Source organism: Bos javanicus, chromosome 14, assembly GCF_032452875.1.
Source record: "Bos javanicus breed banteng chromosome 14, ARS-OSU_banteng_1.0, whole genome shotgun sequence".
NCBI lineage: Eukaryota > Metazoa > Chordata > Mammalia > Artiodactyla > Bovidae > Bos > Bos javanicus.
The window spans coordinates 48891517-48918449 of record NC_083881.1 but is presented as its reverse complement, the minus strand read 5'-3'; the positions used below and the strand labels follow the sequence as shown (position 1 = coordinate 48918449).

Below are 26933 nucleotides of genomic sequence, written 5' to 3'. Positions count from 1 at the left end.
CACAGCACTTGCTACTTGTACAAAGCCATGTGGTTCAACTTTAGGAAGCCTGTCTGAATAATAATACAGGACAAGCCACATTCTTCTATATCAGCTGTATCGGAGGAAAGGTGATATTTTGTTCTCAACTTCATCCTGTTTTTATTTTTTCCTTACTGCAGAACTCCAGTAGCAAAATGGGGTGCAATTTTGAAGGCATATAAAAAACAAAAGTAAGTAATGAAAATAAAATTTTATCCTTGGTGACCATGCAAGTAAAATGGATTAAATGAAACTTCCTACAGGTGACAAGGATAACACGAATAATGTCTCAAGATCCAACCACACCCAACATACATCTTTAAGTTACTGGCTCAAATCACGCACAGCTACTGAAGGAGGAAAGCAAGAAATACAAGGAAAAGTACGTAACCTGTTCTGATCACCCTAAACAATACTCCCAGGCACATCCTGAAATACTGAAAGTATATATACCATCTAAAAAGAAGGTCTCCAATTGCTAGCAAAAAAAAAAAAAAAATAGCTGGTGGTTATCAACCTCAACCAAGCTTGCTGAGGGAAAGGAAGCCAAGTGCCTTAACCACTTGCAGATCTTGATCAACAAATCCTAAAATATTTTTCAAAACGTAATGACAAAAAAGGATTTAAATGCTTTTAGTGGTTGTGTAAGAGTTCCCTGAGTAACAAGCTATGACAATACATCAAGACTCTAGCAATGTGAACCAAAAGGGGAAAAAAAAAATAGTTGATAGAATAATAAAGGTTCAAATAAGGTAATTATGAGAGGTACTTTTTTTTGCAAACAGGTAAAATTCATGCTCCTAACAAAAATTATGATTTTTAAAGTAACTCAATGATATTAAAAATGAAAATCCTAACTCAGCAGAATGTTTTAAAAGTATTTATATGAAACAGAGAGACCATTCCCTGTATTTTCAAGTTCTCAATATCCCTTTGACTCTGACTTTTCTGATGGAGAAAGAACATGGCTATTTATCAATACTCTTGTCATAGTTCTTTTGGGGGGATATTTTTGATATATATTTTTTTAAGTTTCTTACTAAAAATCTTTTTTTTTTGGTGTTGGTGCTTAATAGAAATCTGTAATTGGACTTAGCAAAGCATTATTCCCTCTTCTCTTTATCCAAAAAGAGCTGAGACTTTTTTGGTCAGTCAGTGTGACTGCCAAAAAAAAAATGCTTCACCAAAGCTGTACTGCAGTTTATAGAAGGGGAAAAGTATTTTTCGGTTGGATTTTAGGAACATGATTTATTTAAAACAACTTTCAGGCTAACTGGAAATGGACCCTATTCAGGACTAAACAAAATTTTGAATGTTTTTAAAAGTTTCTAAGTTCGAGGCAGTGCACTGATAAGAAAATATACTTCTCTTTCTAGACAACAGAATGTACTTCCTTTAACAAAAATTAAAAGAGAAGAAGAGCAGCTGTTTCAAAGGTGGGGAGGAGATATATAATTTATCTACGCTCTAGGACAACACAGACATAAACAATGAAGGCATGCCTACGGTTCCTGTGTGTGCGCTCATGCATTTTTTTTTTTCCTCTCTTTCCATTAGTTTTATTAGATTGGCTAGGATTTACATTAAAGGTTGCTGATCACCTAAGGCAAATAGCACGATCAAATGGATTAAAGGAAAGGCAACCAGCCTCAACAAGCACCACATAAAAACGTGGGTTCTGTGAATGAAACTCTTGTCTACTGTACTGACGCACTGTACCCACTAGCAATGACTGGATAATTCTTGAAAAAGAAAAAATAACCACCCAACGCATGCTTATCATGAAACTGGACTGGGAGTCCTTCAAAGGTGGACAATAAACCTTTTGGAAGGGGGAGGGTAAGGGTGTGCTTTGGCAGATTTCCCCCCTACTTTCCTGCTGCTTCTTAGTCACCCCTCAGGAAAGGCAACTTGACACTGCTCTCTGTGACCAACCTGGTCCAGCAAGATTTCTCACACACCCAGCACAAAAGGCTAACCCCTTACAAAGTACTTATTTCAGATTTACGTCAAGGTTGAGTGAATTGCAGCCAGGGAACTGAGCTCAAAACATAATATAAAAGTCTCCTCTGATAATCAGTAAACCGGTGGTTTAGCTGAAGGGGGGTGGGCAGAATTAAAATTTTGGACTGTTTCATTTCCTCTTATGCAAATGCAAAAGAGAGAGAAGAAAACTCACAGAAACTGAAGAATGATATACTCTTTGTTCATTAATTTCCTTGGAAAATCTAAGACTTTCAAGTGACCATAGGCGTTTACTGTAGCAATTTAAATCTTCTATGGGAGCCAACCACGTGATTTTTAAACTTGTATTCACAGGCCCTCCCAAGTCTTTCCTGTACTCACTGTAGTCCCCTAACTGTCATAACGCTTAAACTCCAGCTGAGGTATTAGGTGTTATGATAACTCATGCAATGATAATGGGTATTTCTGGAGTATATCTCTCCTAGGGGAACCAATGCAATCTTGGGTCTATTTAACATTGCCAGAGGTAAAGCATGCTCAGGAACCAGAGAATCAATCAGTTACCAAGAAATCTGCTTTTACCACCACTGGAAAAAAAAAAAGTGCACTTTCCTCTTCAGTTACACACCCCCTAATGCCCCCACAGAATTCTCTAGAGAACCAGAAGCATCCTACGCATTCTCGCAGAGAGAAGTGCTCATAGCTCTCGCCTATCCTCCCCAGTTACGAATGAAGCCTGCCAACATTGCTAAAAGTCCCAGGAACTTATGTCAAATCACACCTTACACTGTGAAGAAGAAAACAGGAAAATATCACTGATTAAGTGAGACACTATGAGACCCTTGTTTGGATTTACAATGAAGATGTACTATGATTTTCTTGACTCAACTATACGCGTTAGAAAAGAAACTATGCTGTCGTTTTTACAAGGTGCTTTTTAACCCCGCATCTACTGTCTTTAACACTTTCTTTTTAATGGTGTGGCCATCTACCTACACCTGCTTTTTTTTTTTTTTCTCCTTTTTTAAACATGCAAAAATTTTGCAATAAATGACTGGTAGGGGAAACAACAGCAGAAACAAATAAACAATAGAGCCTGATGATGGAAAGTCTATTTACACAAAAGTTTGAAGCAGAAATCAATTAGGACCGTATCAGTTTATACAGAGAGAAATGACAATTTATTTCATGTGACTGGACAATATGGTGACAGATGGGTTTGGAAAGCTTGAAAATAACTGGTGTATGTTTAAACAGCTGATAATACCCATTACACACGTACCGTATGGGCCATCAATTATCCCTTTCCAGTTTTGGGTGCCAAAATGCTGAATTCAACCAACTCCCTCACAATGTTGGGACCCCAACATTGAATGGACAGATTTCTGTCCATTCCTGCAGCAGGCTCGGATAAGAGGAACACGATTTGCTACAGCAAGAGGCCACATACAGGAACTGATGAGATAGGTCTGTCCTTTTGAAGAAGGATATTTCTCTGACCACTGTCTACATCCATTGTAGGTTTTGAACATTAACCCCAATGGATGTAACTTTTATAGGTTTCTAAATAATGGCACATACCCTTGAATGTTAACAACAGGGTCATACCAAAAACAGTCAAACATTTCTACATACTCTATAATACATAAACAGAGATTTTTAATAAACATCCAGGTTTCTAGAATATGGCTGAGTGACAGGAAGATTCTTATGGAAAAATAATGTTTAACACGGTATTGCCACATGGGTATATGAGACTCCTGGGTATACACAGAATCGCAAAATTGGCTTGGGAAAAAAAAAAAATCCTCATCTTCATTCACTGTTGAAATTCAAGTTAGAGACTTTGGGGTTTTATTCTGACTTCTGACCTGACAACCCTCAGGTGTGAAACAAGGACTCCTGCCGACAGAGAGAGAGCAGTTAAATGGCACATAACAATGTGAACTGTTTGTTGACTGGAAGCAGTGCCGCTGACAGCACAGGTGTTTTTCTTTTTAAGTTCACAAGGCGCTCACAAGTGGTTCTTCCAACACTATCTTTCAGCAGGCTGGCCTACAACAAGATGCAAAGTCTATTTTCAAAATCCCAACTGTGTATTCTGCTGGTCAAGTCTGACAGCATACACACCTGTCAAAAGAAGTGGATGAAGATGAAGGATGGTTTACGCCGCAGGGACACTAATTAGATAAATGTTAATATCAGCGGTCTCTTGATTTAACTGCATTGGAAAAAATGATAATGCATTTTTTTCTTGTTTTCTTTATTACAAAACATACTAGAGTTTCCTGTTTTGATTTTATTTTCCATTTCATGAGCCTGTGCTTTCATACATATGTCAGTGAGCTCGCCAAAGTACTACAAAGCAAAGTCGCACAGAGTAAATCAAAATGAAAAGAAAAAATTCCACCGATTGTCTCGGCTTCTGTAATTCAGTGGAAATTGCAGAAGGTGTCTTTCCAAGGTGAGCTGGCTGAGAAAATGATCCTACGAGCAAAAGCTATTGAGGTAATTCACAGTACCATTTCATACACATATTCAGTACATTAAAAAAAAAAAAAAGCTCCAAAAAAGGAAAAGCATCATATGCTCCATAATTTTGATTTCACCAAAGGACAACATTTTTTTTTATCACGCCAAATTAAAAGAAATGAAAAAAATTAACTTGAAACTTCAAAGGGAAAGAATTTCTAAGTCCACGTGTGAGTAACACTGTCTACCTCGCAATTTAATTTTCCCTTGAGGTATACCTCCACAACGACACACAGGTGGACAAGTGCATGGTCAAATGCTATCCTAAAGCCAAATGACACAGTGCATTGTGCCCATTCATATCTAACCATACAACTATTTACACAAGCTTGTGTGTGCATATTTATGTGCGTATGTGTCTATCTGTTTACATGTCATGCAGCCCCTTTGTTTGAGGTCTTAGGAGACGATCAGAAAAGCTACGTGGAAGCAATCTAGACAGGCTGGAAGTCTCCAACAAGACTTCTCCAAAGCAGGGAGGTCAGAACTACGGAGAGAAACTACACTTCTGCTTCTCCAAGCCTGAAGTAAGGAGAACAGTTGATCAATCGCCCAAGGCCAGTTGGCAGAATAGAAAATGGCCAGGATCCAGGTGCGCAGAGTATCAAAACAGCAGAAACAGCTTGGCCAATGAGCTCCAGGCTACTGGGCACTCAGGGAGGGCTGCATCCAGGTTCCCTAAGCCATGGTTTCTGGGTTCTTGTTGTTGTTTTTGCATTTCTTTCTTTCCTCTTCTTTTTGCAAATAGCCAGCTGGCATTCTTAGGGCCAGAGGAAATGTGGAGAATGGCAGTGCTCCAGAAATCAGAAAACAGTGAGAAGAAACAGAATGTCATCACTTTTGCCACTCATTCTTCCAAATAGGGATGATGACTCTTCAAGTCACCACAATGTGGGCCTCTGACTATCTGTAAAAATGTAAGACAGCTACGGAAGTGATAATAAAATCGGGGCTAGTCATACACTTCCAATGTACCCAGGTTTAGTTAAAAATCAAAACTTTTCCAAAAATAAGTAGCTAAAAATGGCTAGTACCTCTAAATCCCTCACACTGTTCTATGAAAGAAAAAAAATACGATGAAAAACAGAAGGAAAAATTGAGAAACTAAGACAATGCCATTGCTCTGACATCTGATAAGATAACTGTGATAATCTTTCCATAACTTAAGTATATTTGCAGCATTTGCATTTCCACTTTTTACCTTAAATCCATCTGCAAATCTTACTCATCTGAAAAAATTTACATTTTTTTGTTCCTAAATATTCTTAACAACTGTAGCAGTTTGCACCTTTGAAAGAAAAGGCTGGTTGACACTGTCAAGTCATATGCTATCAGTCAAACCCAAAATATACTTGTTCTAAAGACAGAGAGATCAAGGGATAAAATGATTCACCACATGATGAAAAGAAGTAGCTCTGATAAACGGCATCAAGGGACTAAAACATCAGCATAACTGAAAAAGTGAGTACAAGAATTCTTACTTGCACACGTTTTTTCCCACCCATTGATTCTTCATTCCTATCTTCAATGCCATTCTGATCTAGCAAAATTCTGAACAGACACAACCATCTGCTGCTATCAGAAACAAGAGACCAATCCAGCATTACCCGCCCATGTGTTCATGTGCATATCCTCTGACACAGAAATTACACTTCGAGGAATGGAGCCTGGAAGAATCTATAAACACGGTATCTTTGAGAATACTCTCTATAATAGTGATGGAAGTTGCTCAGTTAAAAAAAAATAAATAAAACTTTCTATCCAAGACAAGAGCTTCCCAGGTGGCACTGGTGGTAAAGAACCCGACTGCCAAGGCAGGAGACACAAGAGACGCAAGTTCGATCTCTGGGTCAGGCAGATACCCTGGAGAAGGGAATGGCAACCTGCTCCAGTATTCTTGCCTGTGAAATGCTATGGACAGAGGTGCCTGGTGGGCTACAGTCCAGGGGGTCACAAAGAGTCAGACACAACTGACTGTGAGCACACACACACACACACACACACATCCAAGACAAAGTCTTCCTATATGTTCAGAAACATATTCAAGGCAAATACAAGAAAGAGAATTTGGAACACTGGTACAGTGACTTAAAGTTCTAACTGCGTTGATAACGTCTCTTCCAAATCCCTGAGACAAGTAGCCTGGCTAAGAAAGGTACCACCCACCAGGTCACACCTATATAATATGGACAGTAGAGGAGTGTGTGCCAGATACCTCTCACTGCCAAGGTGGACTTCTCATGTGAACTGGCTCCATTTCTGTTTCCACTGTAGAATCCACAAAGTGGATATGATTCCCTGTACTTCCTGCAACTCTCTCAGGATGACTGGAGAGCAGAGTGAAATAACTCCTCTTCCAAGTGTTCATGATGTGGTAGAGATGAAAAGACTGGAATCAATGATCTCCTAGTTCTAAGAGGCTAGGCTTTATTTCCTCTCTGATGCTGGGTTTCAAATCATTCCTTTGCAAAGAGACTTTCTAGGTAGTTATAGAATTATACTCAAGACATTAGCTAAAAGAAGGGAATGAAAGGAAGGCTGGGGATGGGAAAGAAAGAGAGGGAAAAATAGGAAAAGCATTTACTGGGCCATTTGCTATCACCAACATTCAAATACTGACATGGAAACCTGGTTTTTTCTCACTTAAAAAGATAGGAGAACACTTTTCTCTGATATACAAAAAGGACATTTACTCATCAGTAATTCTGGGTTAGTCTGTAATAAATCAACGACAATAATGTGCTGCTAACCCTAACTGTGGTCTTTCTAAGAGTGAACAGTTACAAAATATAACAACCGCTTTTGAGAAACACTTTCTGTGTCTAAGGCCCAAACATAGCTGTGGAACTTCACAAAGTCAATTGAATGGACTTCATTCAGTATAAAGCTGCATCCTGTAATTTAAGGAAGGAAAGCTTCTTGGTAGAATCTGCAGCGCTGACCTATATTTTGCCAACCCCAGTAAGATCTGGGGTTTACAGACTGTTTGAGATTTCTCAATTAATCCTTATGAGTCCTTAGTAAAGAAAATTAATGTACTAAATTTCCATGTAATAAATTTATGTGTGTTAGTCACTCAGTCATGTCTGATTCCTTGTACCCCATAGACTGTAGCCTGCCAGTCTCCTCTGTCCATGGAATTCTCCAAGCAAGAATACTGGAGTAGGTTGTCATTCCCTTCTCCAGGGGATCTTCCTGATCCAGGGATCAAATCCTGGTCTGCTGCACTGCAGGCAGATTCTTTACCATCTGAGCTGCCGGTGGGTGCCAGGCGGGGGTGAGGATGACAGCTGGTACCAAACAAAGTAAAACAGAAATTTCTGAGGTTCCACGTCTTGAAAAATATATACTTTTGCAAAAAAAAAGTTTAGAAAATATTTAAGTTCAAAAGAGCAATTATTTCAGAGTAGAAAATAGTCTTAAATATCTTAAAAACCATAAATGTACCTGCAAGAAACTGGATGCGAAGTTTCTAAATTAAAAAAAACAGTTCTAAGAAATGATGCATTATATATAAGATTTCAGGACCTCACTCATATTTTCCTGTGGAAATAAATTGGTGAGGTGCCCAAAAATTTCTTAAAAAGACCAGTGTACCCAAAATCTGTCAATTTAATAACTCAAACACACCAACAAAACAGTATCAACAGAAGTAACACTTTGCAAAAATGCTAAAGTTTCCAAGCCACTTAACCATCTCTTTTTTATTAAATCTGTGAGTCAAATTAAATGAATCAAAGCAAAATTATTATGCATATCTATTGGAGTAAATATATTTTAAATACTGATATTTCAAAATGTAATTAATATAAAATTGTATCATATGATAATTTTAATATTGATCTTTTTTCACATCCAGTCTTAGGAATCTGCTGTGCATATTTCAGTTCAAATAAGTGGCACTTCAGGTGCTCCATAAATGTGTGGCAAGTTCCTACTAGACTGTAAAGTGCTGCTTGAGATAAACTGCTCAGACTCAAGTTCAGGACTCCCACACCAGGCTCCTGCTGTGATTCCCTGGCCTCCTGTTCCGTCTTGTTCATCAAATCAAAATTCAGCTCAGGCATCATCTCCAGTGTGTCTTTGTCTTGTCTCAGACCAAAATAACTGCTGCAAACAGTACCGCCTTCTCTGCTGCTACACTTTGCATTAAAAATCATCCTGTTTTGGGACTTCCCTGGCAGTCTAATGGTTAAGACTCCATGTTCCCAATCAATGCAGGTGGCACAGGTTTGCTCCCTGGTCAGGCAACTAAAAATCCTGCATGATGCAGCCAGAAAAAATAACATCATCCCATTATGCTTCCGTCATCTCACAGACTTTGTTCAAGGTCAAGGACTTTTATTCATCTTGGCCTGAGCACTGAGCCCAATGCACAAAGGACAAAACCTCCAAACTTGACTAACTGTGTTATTTTGGGGCAACTTACTCAACTTCTCTATACCTTTGCACCTTCTTGTAAATAAAGTTGCAGCTGTTTGGCATTACAGTGTTGTTCAGAGAATTAACTGAGATTATGCCTGTGAAGGCGACTGGCATAATTCCTGGACATAGTGAAGTACCCTTTTACTGTACTTCCTCTCAGGAGGCAGAAACCATGTATCAATTCAACAAAAAGTGATTTTCCAAACACATGTATTATAAAAGAATGACAGATTAACTTGAGAAACAAAAATGGACATGGTTTAAGAGTTAATCAAGATTATAAACATGTATAATATATAAACACACATACAGGTTTATGCACGTATTTATACATGATTCAAACTATACTGTATTTCATCGAATTCTTAATGCCTAGATGACTTCAGATTCTCAAAAATTTACCCTGAAACATACGTGCTTGCATGTGCGTGCATGCTACGTCGCTTTGGTTATGTCCGCTCTGCAACCCTATGGACTGTAGCCCGCCAGGCTCCTTTGTATGTCTGTGGAGCCCACCAGGCTCCTCTTCTCCAGGCAAAAATACTGGAGAGGGTTGCCATGCCCTCCTTCAGGGGATCTTTCCGACCAAGGGATCGAACCCGCATCTCTTATACATTTGGCATAATTACAGATTTCTCAGCATTATATTTCAGCATTTTAAAACAGATATTCTGTTTTCTTCTTCTAATCTCCCCAAGGTTAAACTGGGTTTATAAAAATGCAGTTTGCAATAAAATATTCAACAAATAAGCATGTATTAAAAGAATAAATTGTTGTTTAATATCTAATTAATTTATCTGATAAGCTGATGTTTTAAGTTCTGATTTCTGGTATGACATACACAATGTACCATTGCTCTCAAAAGAATAAATCAGAAAGGTTTTTTCACAAATGACTATTTTAGGGGAAAAATGGCTACAATTAATGGGATCAAAATTTTGCCCTGCCCTACATCTCTAAACAAATTTAATAATTATCTAAGTTGAGCCATACCAGCATATATACTCCTTTTACTAACACACATCAATATAATCCCAATTAAAATACTCTGTAAGATTGCCTACAGTATTTCAGATCGAAATAGCTTCTACTGAAATAGACTTTCCTGCCACTCTGATTTAGCATCTCACTTTCCCTTATCAGCAGATGGTAAGCCAAGTACTATTTAAATCCATATGTCTTCCATGGGCATAGTTCAGATACTGAATAAAAAGATGAACAAATGTTTTAGAGCTAATCACATTAGCCTTTGAGTGAAAAAAAGTAACCAAGTACAGTTTCACTTCCTGCAAATGACTTTTACTACATCACATTTAGATGATTGAAGGAGTTATATCTCTGTAAACCACCCAGACAAAAATAACTAACTGTACAGAGCAAGACTGCAGCAGAAGAGTTTCTTGATTTTGACTACTTCTTCATGAATCCTTCCTATCTGCAGGATGCCAACCCTGAAAGGCAATGAATCTGGTACCAGAGGAATACTATAGTTAGGCAAAATTCAACACCATCAGGGCTAAGAATAGAGTAAATCACCAGCTTTCTCTTGCATTACAGTTATACCCCTCCTCACTCTTCTCCCCAGATTACAAAGGTCAAGAAAACAAAGAACTCCATTTGAAGAACAAAGCTCTATGACTTTATAAATTTCAATTCCACAGACACAACTCATACTTTTATTCATTTCTTCTAAGCAAGAAAATTGAGATGATATTAAGTTTTTAGTACAAACTACACATGTATTCCTGAGTTCACAAAAGCTTTCAAACTCTCCTTTCCAGGTTTTGTCTCTAGTAAATGGGATGCTCCATGTTCAAGGAATAACATCTATGATATCCTTCTCTTCCTCATATCACATTTTCTAGTCTTATAAGCCTTTGATCCCCTGACTTGATCATAAAATTACTGAAATAAAGGATCCCATTGCCCATTCCCTCTTATTTTGAACCCAGTATGCAATGTTTCCCTTCTTTACAGGGAACAGTGGAGAACAATGAAACTTTCTTCAGTGTTCAATTCCTCATGCTCTATAAAACCATTAACTGTGCACAAGATTGATGATTTCAACCAAAATGTAATTTAGAGTCATCATTTAAAAAAAGAATTTACACAAAGTAAATACATTTTGGATAAGTGAATTAAAAATAAAGATAAACAGGTTTTACTGGAACTCTTAAACCTAGAAACACATTGGCAGATTGCTATATCAAAAAAGTCTGTCAACCCTGAGAAATCTCTATTTCACCAGATAAATCAGAAAACTGTTCATACTTTAAATGGTCCAAGAAAGCTCAATTTTTAATGTAAACCCCAAACTGGTATATTTTTATTATTTTTTTGACTCAGAGTAAACAGCTCACCAAATACTTAAAGGCTATTGTGAAAATATATATATAAGTAATAACTAATCCTTTTGTCCTAAAAAGGATACTTAAATATTAATGTCTGTAATTATAAACTTAATGGTAGGAAATTATATAAGCAGTATTGCGGTCTCACACAGAAATTAAAAAGGTGGTTTAGTATTCTTGCCTGGAAAATCCCATGGACGGAGAAGCCTGGTAGGCTACAATCCATGGGGTCGCAAAGAGTTGGACACGACTGAGTGACTTCACTTTGACTTTCTTTTTTCAAATTTTAAAAAAGTACATATATCCTCATAGAAGTCTACTCAATTAAATATGTATTGACTCTAGACCTTCTATGAGATGAGCCATATGTCAGGGCTGATGAGAAACAAAAATATAAAAATGCCATAGCCCTTCTCTCTCAGGAGCCCACAATCTATTAAGTGAAAAAAATTCACAAAGGAATAAATTATAAAATCTGGTATTTGCTGTTTCTATCATATCACTGCTCTACTGTGTTCCAAACTTGTCCAAATACCCCTTGGCTTTCAGAGGAAAAACCTCAGAAACACACACACACACACACACACACACACACGCACAAGTACTTCAGTGGATCTCAATTTCACGTCCAGAGAACATCACAAAAATCCTAACACTGCAATGAAATTCATCCATTAAAATCAAAAGGACTGGAAACTAGTCCTTAGAGATCAAGTCCACATGAATCCCAACTCAAAGCCATGTTTAAAACTCATCTGATTCATTAAATACACAACAGTTAAGACATCTGACTGAACCTGAATAGCGCAGTCAGTGTCTAGTCACAAAATGGGAGAACTAGTTTGGTCTGGTCACAAAGATGGATAATTTATGAATCTAAGCTCATGGGTCCAAGTGTAGAATCCAACTGTATGACGACTTTACCTCTTTCAGAGCTTTTACCCACCTATGGTTTGGGGTTAGCAATTATGAACCAAGTGAGATTGATTAAGTCATGATTAGAGTTCACAGTCCTGTGAGTATAGAAAGAATCTCTTAGAAACAGTCTAGATATAAAACTTAAAAGGCTTATCTTTCATAAAGGAATATCAGTGCATTGAAGACAGTTTGTTTACTTTTAAAAGATAATGATCTAGCTACAGAGAGTTTTTTTAAAAACTGCCATAAATTCTGTGATCATCACACAATGGATGGTGGTTGATTTAAAATGCATTTTAATTTATACTTATTACAACGAAAATTTTAAAACTTATGATTTTTATTACCATTAAATCAGTAAATAGACAAGTAAAAAGACATAAACCTATCTCTCAGATCCAAATTGTTTACAAAAACTGAAAGCCTCGAAGCTTGGGAGATTTGAATTAAGACTTCCATTAACCCCCTACCAATATCCCGGGAACGGTAAGAAATTTAAACAAAAGGAAAAGCAATGCTTTTAAAATGACTTAATGTAATACAGTATTAAGATATGTAACAGTTTGAGCCATTAAACAACAGGTGACATATCACAGGCAAGAATTTCTTTTTTCTCAATGACTAAATACATTAAATAGGACATGAAAATGAGCCAAAGGATTAAAGCTAAAAGAAATGATTAGTGAATTAATCAGAACACCAATAAATAAAACTAAAATACAATAGTTCTTATATAAAATGAATCAGTCAAACTAGTACAGTGTGTATGGCATATGCTTTAAACAGGTTTTCAAGATTTTTTTTCATTTATATTTCTTTTGAATAGATGTAGAGTATGAAGAATTATTTTTAATTTATATTTGAATACAAGTAATTTACATATATGCTATATACACTATACATATATAAAGTATAATGATGCTTCTGCTACTTATTTATACTAATTAAAGAATTTATTAAATTCTTACTTCAGACTGATTTAAAGAACCCAACTCTGCTCTAAAATTTATTCATTCCTTTGAGTTTATTGTAAGTATAAATAATAAGATCACTGAGGTATGAACGTTTCTGCAAATTTCTGAATCCTATCAATTAACAAATAATTTGGCCATACAGAGGATCTTAAAATTTAATCTCATATATGTCAAAACAGTAACTGTCACTCTAGAGCAGGGCTCACCTACTATGTTATATTTTAAGCCGGAGTTATAAAGCTCACCTTTGAGTTGTTTTAGCTTTTGGACTTCGATTGCTCCTCAAGTTCTCCAAACACCAAAGCACTTGTTTGTTGGTTTACTGCATACTTGCATCCTAGTAATCCCTTGCCCATCTATTGAAACCCCAACCATTCTTGAACCAACCGATAAGAAACCTCTTCCAGGAGACTTTTCTTGCTGGCTTTATTAAGAAAAGAGAATTTCTTCTCTTAAAAAAATTTAATTTGGGATTAACATATGCATACCACTATGTGTGCGTGTGTGTGCGTGTACACTATGTGCTTCTGATTCTTTGTGACCCCATGGACTGCAGTCCACCAGACTCCTCTGTCCATGGGGATTCTCCAGGAAAGAATACTAGAGTGGGTTGCTACGCCCTCCTCCAGGGACTCTTCCCAACCCAGGGACCCAACCCATGTCTCCCGCATGGCAGGCAGATTCTTTACTATCTGAGTCACCAGGGAAGCCCCATATATACTATATATACAAAATAGATAATCAACAAGGACCAAGGAGCTATATTCAACACTTAGTAATAAACTATAAGGGAAAAGAATCTGAAAAAGTGTGTGTGTGTATATATATATATATTCAGTTTTATATATATACACATGAATCACTTTACAGGTGAATCACATTTTAGGTGAATCACTATACACCTCACTGTTTCCATTCTTTCCCCATCTATCTGCCATGAAGTGACTGGACCAGATGCCAAGATCTTAGTTTTCTGAATGTTGAGTTTTAAGATTTTTGCGGGGTGAGGACTCCAAAATCACTGCAGATGGTGACTGCAGCCATGATATTAAAAGATGCTTGCTCCTTAGAAGGAAAGCTATGATCAACCTAGATAGCATATTAAAAAGCAGAGACATTACTTTGTCAACAAAAGTCTGTCTAGTCAAGGCTACGGTTTTTCCAGTGGTCATGTATGGATGTGAGAGTTGGACTGTGAAGAAAGCTGAGCGCCGAAGAATGGATGCTTTTGAACTGTGGGGCTGGAGAAGACTCTTGAGAGTCCCTTGGACTGCAAGGAGATCCAACCAGTCCATTCTAAAAGAGATCAGTCCTGGGTGTTCATTGGAAGGACTGATGCTAAAGCTGAAACTCCAGTACTTTGGCCACCTCATGTGAAGAGTTGACTCATTGGAAAAGACTCTGATGCTGGGAGGGACTGGGGGCAGGAGGAGAAGGGGACGACAGAGGATGAGATGGCTGGATGGCATTACCGACTCGATGGACAAGAGTTTAGGTGAACTCCGGGAGTTGGTGATGGACAGGGAGGCCTGGCGTGCTGCGATTCATGGGGTCGCAAAGAGTTGGACACGACTGAGTGACTGAACTGAACTGAACTGAGAGTAGACTAGGGTCTCGTAGAGTAGAATCTAATCAGTCTACAATTCTGCCCACCTATCCACCCCACTTCCAGCCATTCTATATAAAATGTGATAGATGATAATCAAGTTAAAGGTCTGTCTAAATATATTTGATCTAAATCCTATTGATTCCTGATTTCCTTCTAAAATAAAAATTTCAGAGTTTATCACCTACACATAATTGTGTATTACCTGAAGGTAAGAACCCTAATTTACTCATATCCATTCCCTTTACAGGATCTTTCATGGTTCCTGAAACAAAGTAGGTGCTAAATTATTATCTATGGGACAAAAAAAGTTAAAGACCAGTATATCAGGGAATTATTCTACAAAGTTATCATTTACTTTGGATTTCTAGTTCTTTCAAGTCTGAGTCTAGGTTGGTTTGGTTTAACACATGTTGCTCATGCTCAGTCGCTCAGTTGTGTCTGACTCTTTGTGACCTGTGGACCTAGCCTACCAGGTTCCTCTGTCCATGGAATTTTCCAGGCAAGAATCCTGGAGCAGGTTGTCATTTCCTTCCACAGGGGATCTTCCTGACCCAGGGATTGAACCCGCATCTCTTACATCTCCTGCATTGGCAGGAAGATCCTTTACCACTGTGCCATTTGAGAATCCCAAAACATGTTGGTTCCTTGAAAATAAATCCTGAACTGAAATGAGTATTAATGTATTTAAATTCACATACAACCAATTATGTACTCAAAAACCCCAAACAAAAGAGTATATTGCTAAAATTTCACAAACTATACATACATACAGTCTCTAGTCTTTGAAAGAACTTTGCATATAGCAGTGAGATGATTGAAAAAGAAAATGAAAATGGGATTTAGAATAAAGTGATTTTCTACACTTCCTTTTAACACCAGAGTTTCATTCTTACCTTACCTTAAACTACATAAATAACTTTGAGAAAAATAAAATAAATTCAAATAGTTTAAAATAGAGTTTGTGTGTGTGCCAAGTACCTTACTGAGTAGTTGCTGGCATCAACTCTATGTGATCACCAAAGCAAATTAACTTTAAGAATCTTTTTGGAGACAGTAAAATCCCTTTAAATATTAAGTATAGGATATATGTATATGTTAAATATATGTATATGTATAATATATGTATACTATATATATATTTACCTTGTAAGACTCATTACATTACCCTATTTAAATATTCTTTGAATGTCAAGATGACTAAGGAATCTTTCAATCGTAAAAGTGAACTAGATCACTAAATCTTTGTTGGTGCTTCAGAAGTATACCTTATTCAAACTCTCATATTAACTTTTCCCCCATAATAATTTTTACAGGAAATGTTGGGGTTTGTTATTTCCCAGTTACCACTTTGAGGCAGTTCTCACGAGTAAAACGTTTCCCATTTCCGAAGAATACATATACACATAGGGCTGGTAAAGTAACCTATACTCGCCATTAACTCCACTACCATGTCACCCCATAGAGGAAACTGATTTTAGGGAAGCTAGTTTGAACAATTTAAAATTGTAAGCAAGATACAATTATGTAGTCACAATATATTCAATGCAGCACTATTTACCATAGAAAAAATTGGAAGTAACTTAAAAGTCTGGCAACAAGGGATAAATAATCATCTTTTCTGGTACAACCAGTACAGTACATAATGAAGTACTATGAAGTCAGTAAATCTGATGCAGCAGAATATACACTAATATGAGAAAATGTTTATAATTTATTATAAAGTGAAAATGAAGGCTACTTAAAAATAAACATACAAATCTATGTTTGTATGTGTATGTTTTTGTGTGGGGGGGATACATTACATTAAAGTGTTGAGTAGTCATTTTCTTCCTTTTGCTTATTTATATTTTCCAAAATGTCTAATGAACGTATATATTTTAATAGGAAAGAAAATGTCAACAAACACTAATTTGATGTCCTTTTCTCTTTCACAGACCTTTCCTAATTTGTCATTTTCATCATCAACCCCACCCTAGAGGCAACCTCCTCTCCTGAAACCCACAGGGACTGAGTACAAATACGGTCCTTTTCATCATGACCACTAATACTGCAAGTAATTCATACATGAATGTGGTGGTGGTTGAGTGGCTAGGTTGTGTCCGACTCTTGCAACCCCATGGATGGTAGCCTGCCAGGCTCCTCTGTCCAAGATTCTCCAGGTAAGAATGCTGGAGATATTAACTCTGAAGGAGCATAAAGAATCTGAGATAGGTTTACAGTTTAAAGATTTCAGTGGGACAAAACTGAATTATTCACATCCATTAAATAGAGTTTGAATGATTCACAGCCAATTTTATTTTTATAATTGTAATGAAACAGCTGGGATTAGAGTCTATTCATGGACTCATAAGAAATTTGCACCCCACCTACTAAAATTAGTTTCTGCATCCAAAATTCTGATTTGAACATCTGACTGTGAACAAAACAGGCATCATCACTCAATGCCAAGAAACTGAGGAAATAGACTTTAAACATGTCATATTCTCACCAGAATTATTTTATTTCTCACTGTGCAGACTTCTCTTTATTGGCATTCATAAGTGGCCCCTTAATAACATGATTCTTTGAATCAAAGTTATTGTCAAAGAATGAGCTTTCTTGTATAAGATAAGCCCCAATAATACAATTGTTGAAGATTTTAGACTGCATTGTTTATAATTTATGGGTTGTCAGCCATTAGAGGGAAATTAGACTTAGAAACTTGTATATCAAATACATGATGTCTCTTTGGACACTAGAATCACTAAGATATTTGTCTTAAAGTTGACTCAGTTATCACAGATCTAAATGTTTAAGGCTTTATAGAAAATTTGCTTGGTCCCAGAGTTTGCAACTTTAAAGAGATGTGAGCAATTGTATGCTTCTATCTCTATAATTTTCCAAAGAAGGAAACAGGGCATTAAGATTGAGTGACTCACCCAGGGTCACACAGCTAGTTAGTCACAAAGTGAGTCGAGAACACAAAGCCTCTTTTTCCTCCAATCCAGTACTCTTTCCACTACATCACAAGGGAAGAGTAAAAAAGAAAATATAGAGTATAATTTTACTGGAAAATAAAATCCTTTCAAGCCTGAATCACAACCAGAGACACTCCATTAAAGGTGGAACACACCCACTTCCAAACTCATCTGTAACTTGAGAGGGCTATGTATAAGTTGGATATATTTTAGAGTCTTAAAAATATTTAAATTCTTTGTGAATTTGAGGTAAGCTCTAAATTTTCATTTTTTAAAAAATTCTGTGTGAGATATATTACTATAGCATAAAGTTTTGAAAGGCATAGTAACTGGATATTTAATTTGTAGACTATAGACTGACCATCTAGACAAGCCACATTTTAAAAACCTCCAACTTTTCTTGAATCAGTTACATGATTCAGGCAAAGTAGATATATTTTCTTGAATTATCAAGAAAATTTTAGGTTGTAAATTCCTGACTTTTTAAGAGGAATTAAATTAACCAAATGTGTATCTCCTAAAATATGGCCAACATTGCTTCAATTGTAGCACGTTTTGCAAAACAGATAAGACTTCTAAAAAGTTATAAGTAAATAACATTTTCATTTTTTAAGGTTTCAGGGAATAAATATTAAAAGTCTTATTAACTGAGGTTTTATTTTTAAAGCAAATGATTATTTTCAAGTAGGGGGAATAGTTCTCTCAAATGTTCCATTTGTAAATTTTTAGATTTTCATATATAAGTCTGACTTATTTCCTGTTTGTAAATGACAACAGACATGTCTTCATAAATGTCATTAATTGGTTAAGAAAGGCCCGAGTTTCTGTATTTTTAGGCTATACCAACCACACTCAATGTTAATCAAGAAAATGTGTTTTTTTTCCCCTTGTCTTTTTAATACTTTCTTAAGAAGTAGTAAAGAAAGACTATTCTATCTGACATTCTGAAAATCCTACAAAAGTAAAATACTTTCTAATGGAATCAATGTAAATATTTTGGCAACAATGAAGAATAAAGATAATTAAATTTCATATTTTAAAGAGGAAAAATTAAGTTCTTCTCTCTTATATTCCCTCAAAGCCCACACTATTATTCACCACATCCAAGACACCTCCAGGAATGTAAAAACTAGGTCGAGAAACTGTAAAGGGTAGTGAAAACATCATCCATGGAGGCAAAATGAAAACAAGCAAAATAAAGATTTTTTCCCCCTACAAAAGGAAAGTCTATCTGAGCTAACTGCTTTCACTAAGAAACATGATTCAACTCCGCTTAAGAACATAAATAGTACTTAGAAATAAATTCTCTAAAAAATAAACTGTACTGCACACGTAATATAAGGGAAGCATATCATATTGTCTGGCTATTGGATATTTGTCGTTTTTCATACACATAAGAAATAGCTCTTAATGAGTATCATTTGCTTTTTCCTTAATTATCTGCATTCATCATCAGTCAATTCAGTTTAACAGTTAATTCTTAATTAGATATTTCTAGGATATTATTTTCCAAGCAATATTTATTTATTGTGTCTCTTAACCATGACCTGTTTACATGACAGTTAACTTGAACATGAGACAACACTTGCTATCAGTCATGTATTTTCTTATTTAAACATTGTAAACTGTATTTTCCCTTTTAGAAATATAGCTGTATATCCTTAGTTTTGCTGGTTAATTGTGATCCTACAGACAGGTAAATCTCCAGGTATGAAACAACTTACCTTTTTCATAATTAATATGTCCAAATTAAATCTTGGAAGGGTGAGAAACATTTTAAAATTAAACATGTAAAATTATGTGTGAGAGCTATCTGATCATCCTAACATGGGAGATGATACCTCCCAACTTACAAATGTCCTGTCCTTACAAAAATAAAATGAAAGTAAGATTCCTTTGCCTTATTTCTAATCACTGATAACAGAATAAAAATATATAACAAGATGAATATTATGGACTTTTTCCAAATAAGGTCATCATCCAGATTCTATTCTACTTGTAAATTATAGTTAAACATAAACATCTATAAGGGCTTCCCTTGTAGCTCCGCCGGTAAAGAATCCGCCTGCAATGCAGGGGACCTGGGTTTGATCCCTGGATTGGGACGATCCCCTGGAGAAGGAAATGGCAGCCCATTCCAGTATTCTGGCCTGGAGAATTCCATGGACTCTATAGTCCATGGGGTCGCAAAGAGTCGGACACGACTGAGCTACTTTCACTTTCACAAACATCTATGAGTGAGAGCCTGGCAGGCTACAGTCCGTGGGGTCACAAAGGGTCAGACACCACTGAGGGACTAAGACAACACAACATAAATGTAAATGCAGCTTCACCAAAATAAAGGAGACAGCTTCCCGGAAGTTCACTGAAACTATCTGAAGCTCCCTGAACTAGTAACACAACCACACCAGGTCCTGCTTGCCAAGCTTCCTTCAGTTTATTCATAGACCATCCCTGTAATCAACATGCTTGTCTACAAACACTTAATGAAAGTTCACTAACAGAATCAAAGGAAACGGAGAGTAAAAGAATATAACAATGAAAACAATATTTTCTCTTTTTCTGGTAGAAGCAAATAAGAAAACACATAGAAATCCAAGGTAAAAAATTTTCCTGGCTTTTAGGTAATCAACACTTCTATGAAATCCATCCATTCATCAGACTGGACTTTGCCAGAAGAACATTAAGATTCACTCCAAGGCTGTGTGTAGCTCATGGCTGACACACTTTTGAATCATTCTGCATCTGTGCTCTTGAAACTTGGGCCACTTTCTGAATACTGTTCACTTCCAACATCTAAGAACATTCAACAATAGGGTCCTTTTTGGGCCCTGTTATCTTCTGACTCATGCCGTCTGTGAAAAAAAAAAAGGAAGCCAAGCAAAAGATAGTTATACAGGAAATAATTAACAGATAACTGTGCTGAAGGATACCATTTCACAGCGACTACAAACTTACAGCCCAATTCACTAAAAGATACATCTGCTTCCCCTGCCTTAGAAACCTGGGCCAGCAGAACTATGCCAGACTTCACAAAAAGCCTAGGTTACAAAAAAAGGAAAAAAAATGCACTTTTAAAAAATACTTGAGCCAGGGGAGCTGACTTAAAAGAAAGAAAGTAGAATAACAGAAAATCCCATTGGTCAAACATATACGTATCAAGTTGATTGTAGTAGTGATCTATTGTCAAATATGGTATATTAAATGTAAAAGATAAATAGCCAATAAAGGGGAAAAAAGCTACCTAGATTTTCTTTAATAAAAACAAAATGATTATGTTCACTATTAAACAAAACTAAGTGGATGAATGATTGCTATTTTAAACTAAACCTATTATATTCTTGAATTTAAATCATACTGTTTTAAATCATAATCTTACAATGTACAAGGATTGTTCATCTCTGGATAGAGTCAATGGTTTTTAATATTTATTCTTAGGCAAAACAAATATCAACAGTTACCTCAAAAGAAACTTCACCAACATGGCTTATAAACTACTATTTCATAGCTGATGATCAGGGAAGTACATACTCCCCATTTGTCCTGGTTTAGACCTTCTCTATGGTATTTGACATATGCAAGTAAAAAATTCAAATGGAGTCAGGAAAATACTTACGTACCTAAACACTATGTTAAGACAACAGTACTTAAATGATAGCTGCTTCTATTTTCATTAAACATGAAGCAAAACAATAAATATCAGACTTCTCACTAAAGATCATCTTTAGTTTAAAAGAAGTTCCTGCGATCTTCTGTCAATGGTTGTAGAGGCATTCAACAATGTTGCTTGTTTAAACGTCTGTTTGGCTGCCAATGGACTGTCCCCAAAAGAACATTTTTGCATCTCAATGGACTGTCCGGTATCAACAATCTTTAAACTATAAATTTAACGCCACTGAAGAAAGAGGGAAATAACACCTGCTTTGTACTGTCTTGGTATCACATTTACAAAATTAACAAATCATCATACTCCTTTGCACTTATCTAGAACCCTGCATCTGACAATCTCAAATGGCCTGACAAACATTAATTAACTAAGTTGCTCAGCACTCTTGGGAGGATGGCTGGCATCACGATCCTCTCTGGGATACAGATGAACAGGATCCTGGGAGGCCCTTTCTTTGAGCCAATGGTTCAACTTGGATCTCAACACCCAGAACTTGAAACTCAACTCCACAGCCCTGGCCAGACATCTCTGTCAAAACCAAGCAGTGCAAAATGTACAAGCTAAAATGGACAAACTTCCCTAAATAAATGCACACTGCAAACTAAAATCAATCACAAAGAGATTTATATTTTGCCTAGGTGCAAGAGCAATGTGGACTGATAACTAGGGCATTTGCACTGATGGAAGAATTAGAGATTATCAGTTATCTGACTGTGACATTCTCTTCTGTCATGACATGGAGAACTTTACTACATAAAGTAAAGATCTGCCAACCAAATGTTTTATTTAAAAAAAATTGTTTTAAACGTATTTTACTTTGGCAAAATCTTTGTGAAATTTCATGACAGGTGTTTGGTTCCTTTTAATGTGGTTATCAGCTAAAAGACAAAGCTTTCTGTGTTATACAGTCCAATCTAAAACGTTAATTACAAGAATGAAACCTAGAATTTTTCAACCAGGAAATAATAAAATGAATACAGTTACATCTGCATAAGAAAGCTACCAAATAAACAACATCCTTGTGAAAATAAAATTTCTACAAGATACTGGTCAGAAAATAGCACCTGACTACACTGAGTTATGACTATACTAGACTGTTTAGTTTAAAATGAGAAGGGAACATCTATTTGAATACAAAACCAATTAATTTTGCTTTCAGCAAGGCAGTATTAAATATGTTAACCTATTCACGGAGCTAAACTTCAATGATGCATACTCAAAACATTTTTAGGAGCTTATTCATGTTTTATAAGATCTAGAAGTTTTAAAAGAGGAAGAGTTAAAGTTTACCTGTACACTTGGATTATTTCTAGCAAAGCATCTACAGGGTTTAGTATTTCTAGTCATAAAAGGGAAAAAATGATTTATAGAAATACTGTTAATCCACAGAAAAACCCAATTTTCGTAAAACAATTTACAAGATGAAGCTTATGTTAATGTGTTCCCTGCCATATTCAAAGCACAATGATAAACACAGGTCACATACACCATTTAGACATTTTTATAACAAGATCAATTTCATACTAGTAACAAGGGAAATCTAAAGACATACACTGAATGAAAATATACATATATGAGCTGCCACTGAGTATAAAATTAAAAGCCAAACACTGATCTATGAAAAAAGGAAAGAGAAAAAAGAAGTGAAGAAAACTAATGAATATTTTGAAACTTGAGCTCTTCTCTGTGATTCTTATATTTCCTTCCTCACTTGGAGTACAGCAAAATTTCATAACTAAAACCAGTTAAAAACAAGTATCAGAAAAACCAGTACACTGTAAGCAACATTATAATGACATGCTTTGTAACATAACCCTATCTCCAGTCAGCTTACTCTTAACACATTATTGACGGGAGACGTATTAATGCCACAGGCGTTAGTTTCTGCAAAAATCCCCCAGTTAATAATGTGTTAAAAAATGTTTCCATTATTTACCAGCATAGTGTTAAACTATTTTAAATTAATATTTTCCATACTTAATTCTCGATACCACTCTGCACAATAGTCAAAGATGATGGTCAAGTTTTTATTTTAGTATTAGAAACTACATGAATAAATGTATATATAAATATACTTGTTCTATTAATGTTATATCAGATAGACTACTTAATTTAAAAAGTCATTTTGAAACCTATTTTCCATTTCTTAAATCTCTTACTATTATTTTGAAACAAACACGCCAAACAGCAAGTTACTTTCAAGTTCCATTCTACTATTTAAATTCAAGTACTTTGGCCACCTCATGCAAAGAGTTGACTCATTGGAAAAGACCCTGATGTTGGGAGGGATTGGGGGCAGGAGGAGAAGGGGACGACAGAGGATGAGATGGCTGGATGGCATCACTGACTCGATGAACGAGAGTCTGAGTGGTCTCTTGGAGTTGGTGATGGACAGGGAGGCCTGGCGTGCTGCGATTCATGAGGTCGCAAAGAGTCGGACACGACTGACCGACTGAACTGAACTGAGTGATATATATTTCTGGGAGTCAGCTCTCAAAATTTAGTAGATGATGGCCTTTAAGTACCACAAACCCTACAGTGAGGAATCTGATAGTCATTATAAAACATAGTTAAGTAGCCTCTCGCTGAAGATCTTCTACTTCAGCATCTAATGCAGAGGAACTGAAAAGACAGTTGAAATGATGCAATAGAAAGTTGAAATCAGGGAATTAAGGAAGTGCAGGAATTGAGAAAAACAATTTTTTTTTTGCAAAGTATTATCATCCTCAGGCTGCTTAAAGAATAGAACTATCCTGCTCAGATTTTAGGCTGCACTGCTTCATAAATTACTTCATAATTTACTTCATAAATTACTGCTCACTCCAGATTCTTAAGTATATACAAATAGAGGCAGAAAAGGTAACATTCCAGAAACAGTCTAAAAGAGTCACATAATTTGATACCAAATGAAGATGTCATGGATGAAAAAACATTAAGTGGGGGGCGGGGGAGGGGGGAAGCATGGAAGCTCTAGTGAAAAATACATATGTAAGGCCATCAATTCCACCACACTGTCAAGATGCAACCTAAAATTTAAAAATCCTAGAGCATGTCCTTCCTGCCTTTTAGCCACTTGAGATCAGAAGCGTTCTGACTCCCTAAGAAAATGATGAGCGTGTACAAAGATAAAATGCATATTATAAGAAAGAAGCTCCCTAAATTGAGCACCCACTTGAAAAGCACAGGAACTATTTCTCTTCTTTCCCGAGTTACTTAGTTCAACTTGCTCCTTCCTGGTAGGCAGGAAGGATTGTCTCTCAGTGCACAAGAAGGCATCTCCTCTTCTGTATTCAAGCCCTTCCTTAGCTTCAGGGCATGACTGCAGACAGAAAAGGTAACAGCTTTTACAATTACCTGTGCTCCTCTAAGGGGCATTTCTCAACGCTACTAGAGAAAACTCACAGACAGGTTTTAGAGACTCCGTTGGAAATGAGAGCAGAGCATCCAAGCCATCCTTGGAAAAAGTAATCTTTCTCCTCAGAATACATCCAAAGAGAACTCAGTGGTCTCTAACTTCCAGGTCAAAGCACTGGGCTGGCTGAATGGTATTTCCTAACCAGCTCTTTTGTAAAGGTTATCTGGTGTTTCTGATCCTACCTTCCACGCAGGAACAAAGCTTTGAAATCAGCCTGAAAGCTCAAAACTTCCTCAGAGTCAAGGTGAGATGCTGAAGTGGTGGTGCCTCAGGCAAAAAGCAAGCATCACTCAAGTGGGAGCTCACGAATTTTCAAAATCTAAAATATTCCTTGACAAGTCACAGTTTACACAGCATGAAGAGAGTGCTCAAGGATCTTAGAGAGTTTTTGTTTTTTTTTCCAGGTGGGACTATGTCTTTCTCCCTACAAGAGCCCAATAATATATAATTCATGGTTCTCTTCTTTGGATACTCTTCACAGCATTCACACTTGGGTCTATCTCATTTTTTCCTTCCTTTTGGCAATAACATAACTAGCATGTGTATGTAACTGTACTGTCAGTTTTAAAAAACACCACATTTCTGTATTCATATCTCACCAAGGGCTTTGCATTCTTAGTGATTTACATCTCTGCTACATTCCTTATTAACCATCAACTGTGTCACACCACTTCAAAACTTCAAAGCCATTTTATCATTTTAAGGTAACAGATGTGTATCCTTCTGGGATTCCGAGCCTCCCTTTTCCAAAAGCACCCTTGCCGTGTTGCATAACCACCAGGAATGACTAACAAATATTCAATCAGAGCTGAACGCAGGGACAAACAAGTGACTTCTACCCCACACGATCAAGTGTGTGTCGCGTACACACAAACGCCCGGCAGCTGCTTCCTCCCACTTCGGCCGGATTACCTATAAACTCCCAGATTGACACGCACCAGTTAGTTGCACTTGGTTAAAGGCATGATACTAACGCTGGGCTAAAGCTGGGCTCCCCCAGCTTTCCCTTTAAGATAAAAAGGATTATTTAAAAAAATGAAACCTTCCTACCCGTAACAGGGACTGGGATTCATCCTTGGACTTGCTCTCTCCAGACGCGGGATACTGCTGGGGGAGGGCGCCGGCCTTCTCTCCGCCCGCGGGCGCCCCCTGCAGGAAGCCCTTGGTGTCCACAGCCAAGCCGTAAATAGGGCGCGCCAGGTGGGCAGCCTCGACGTTGGGGCTATCCCTCAGAGTCTTCGTCTGCTCCGGGGGGCCGGACACAGGGGTTAGGAGCCCCAGGCTGGCTTGGGTATAAGAGGGACTGCCCCGTAGGATGTCCGCCCCTCTCCAAGTCACGCTGCGAAGGTCATCGCTTGAACTCTCAGCCCAAGCCTTTTCTTTGAGCCCATCCTTGTCTTCGAGCTTCTCCCTCTTCACCACACTCTCAGCAACTGGCTCTCCCATTTTAGAGTCTGGATTGAGCAGACTGTAGACCTTGAGGTCAATCTTGGGCTCCTCCTTGATGGTGGAGACGGCATGGCCGTCCTCCTCGCCGTTGGCTGTAGTGCTGTCTTGTTCCTGGCAGTGAACAGTGTTGAAGTGCTCCAGTAGTGACTGAGTCTCGGCAGCTGTAAAACTGCACTGACGGCATTTGTAGCAGCTGTGTGCTCTCCTGCAGGAGAAGAAAACCGTCACTCGGAATCTAGCACACAGAGAGCTTAAAAAACTCGTCTTCAAGCACCTGAATTTTATCCCCTGTAATGTAATAGGCAGGACGAAATACAGTCTTCTCAGCACACCAGAAACTGGCATATACTAAACTAGCCTCTTATTTCGAGGTAAGGCATGCACTATTCCCGTTTGTTATATTAGCAATAGCAGGGATATGAACACACAGACACACTTCTGTGTACACACACCAGCCGAGCCACAATTAAAACTGGTTGATGTGCTTTATTATTGAAGGACCTGCTCTGTTCATTTTACCGTGACTGCATAATCATCAGTTCTATATTATTTAATTTACACCTGATTTCATCAATGGACTTTTCTGTTTCAGCTTATTTAAACTGAGATATTTTTCACTCTAAATATACATACATTTCTAGTGGTGAAGT

The 26933-nt window shown here is 37.1% G+C and overlaps 1 protein-coding gene across 9 annotated transcripts in view; it reads right to left on the bottom strand.

The window, feature by feature from the left end:
* Window positions 1-26933, bottom strand: part of TRPS1 (transcriptional repressor GATA binding 1) — a 279210-nt gene that overhangs the window by 163273 nt on the left and 89004 nt on the right. For all 9 annotated transcript variants that reach the window (XM_061439104.1, XM_061439101.1, XM_061439107.1 and 6 more), the window contains one exon: window positions 25885-26488. In XM_061439104.1, the coding sequence (XP_061295088.1) occupies window positions 25885-26488 (604 nt within the window). The remainder of the gene's footprint in view (window positions 1-25884; window positions 26489-26933) is intronic.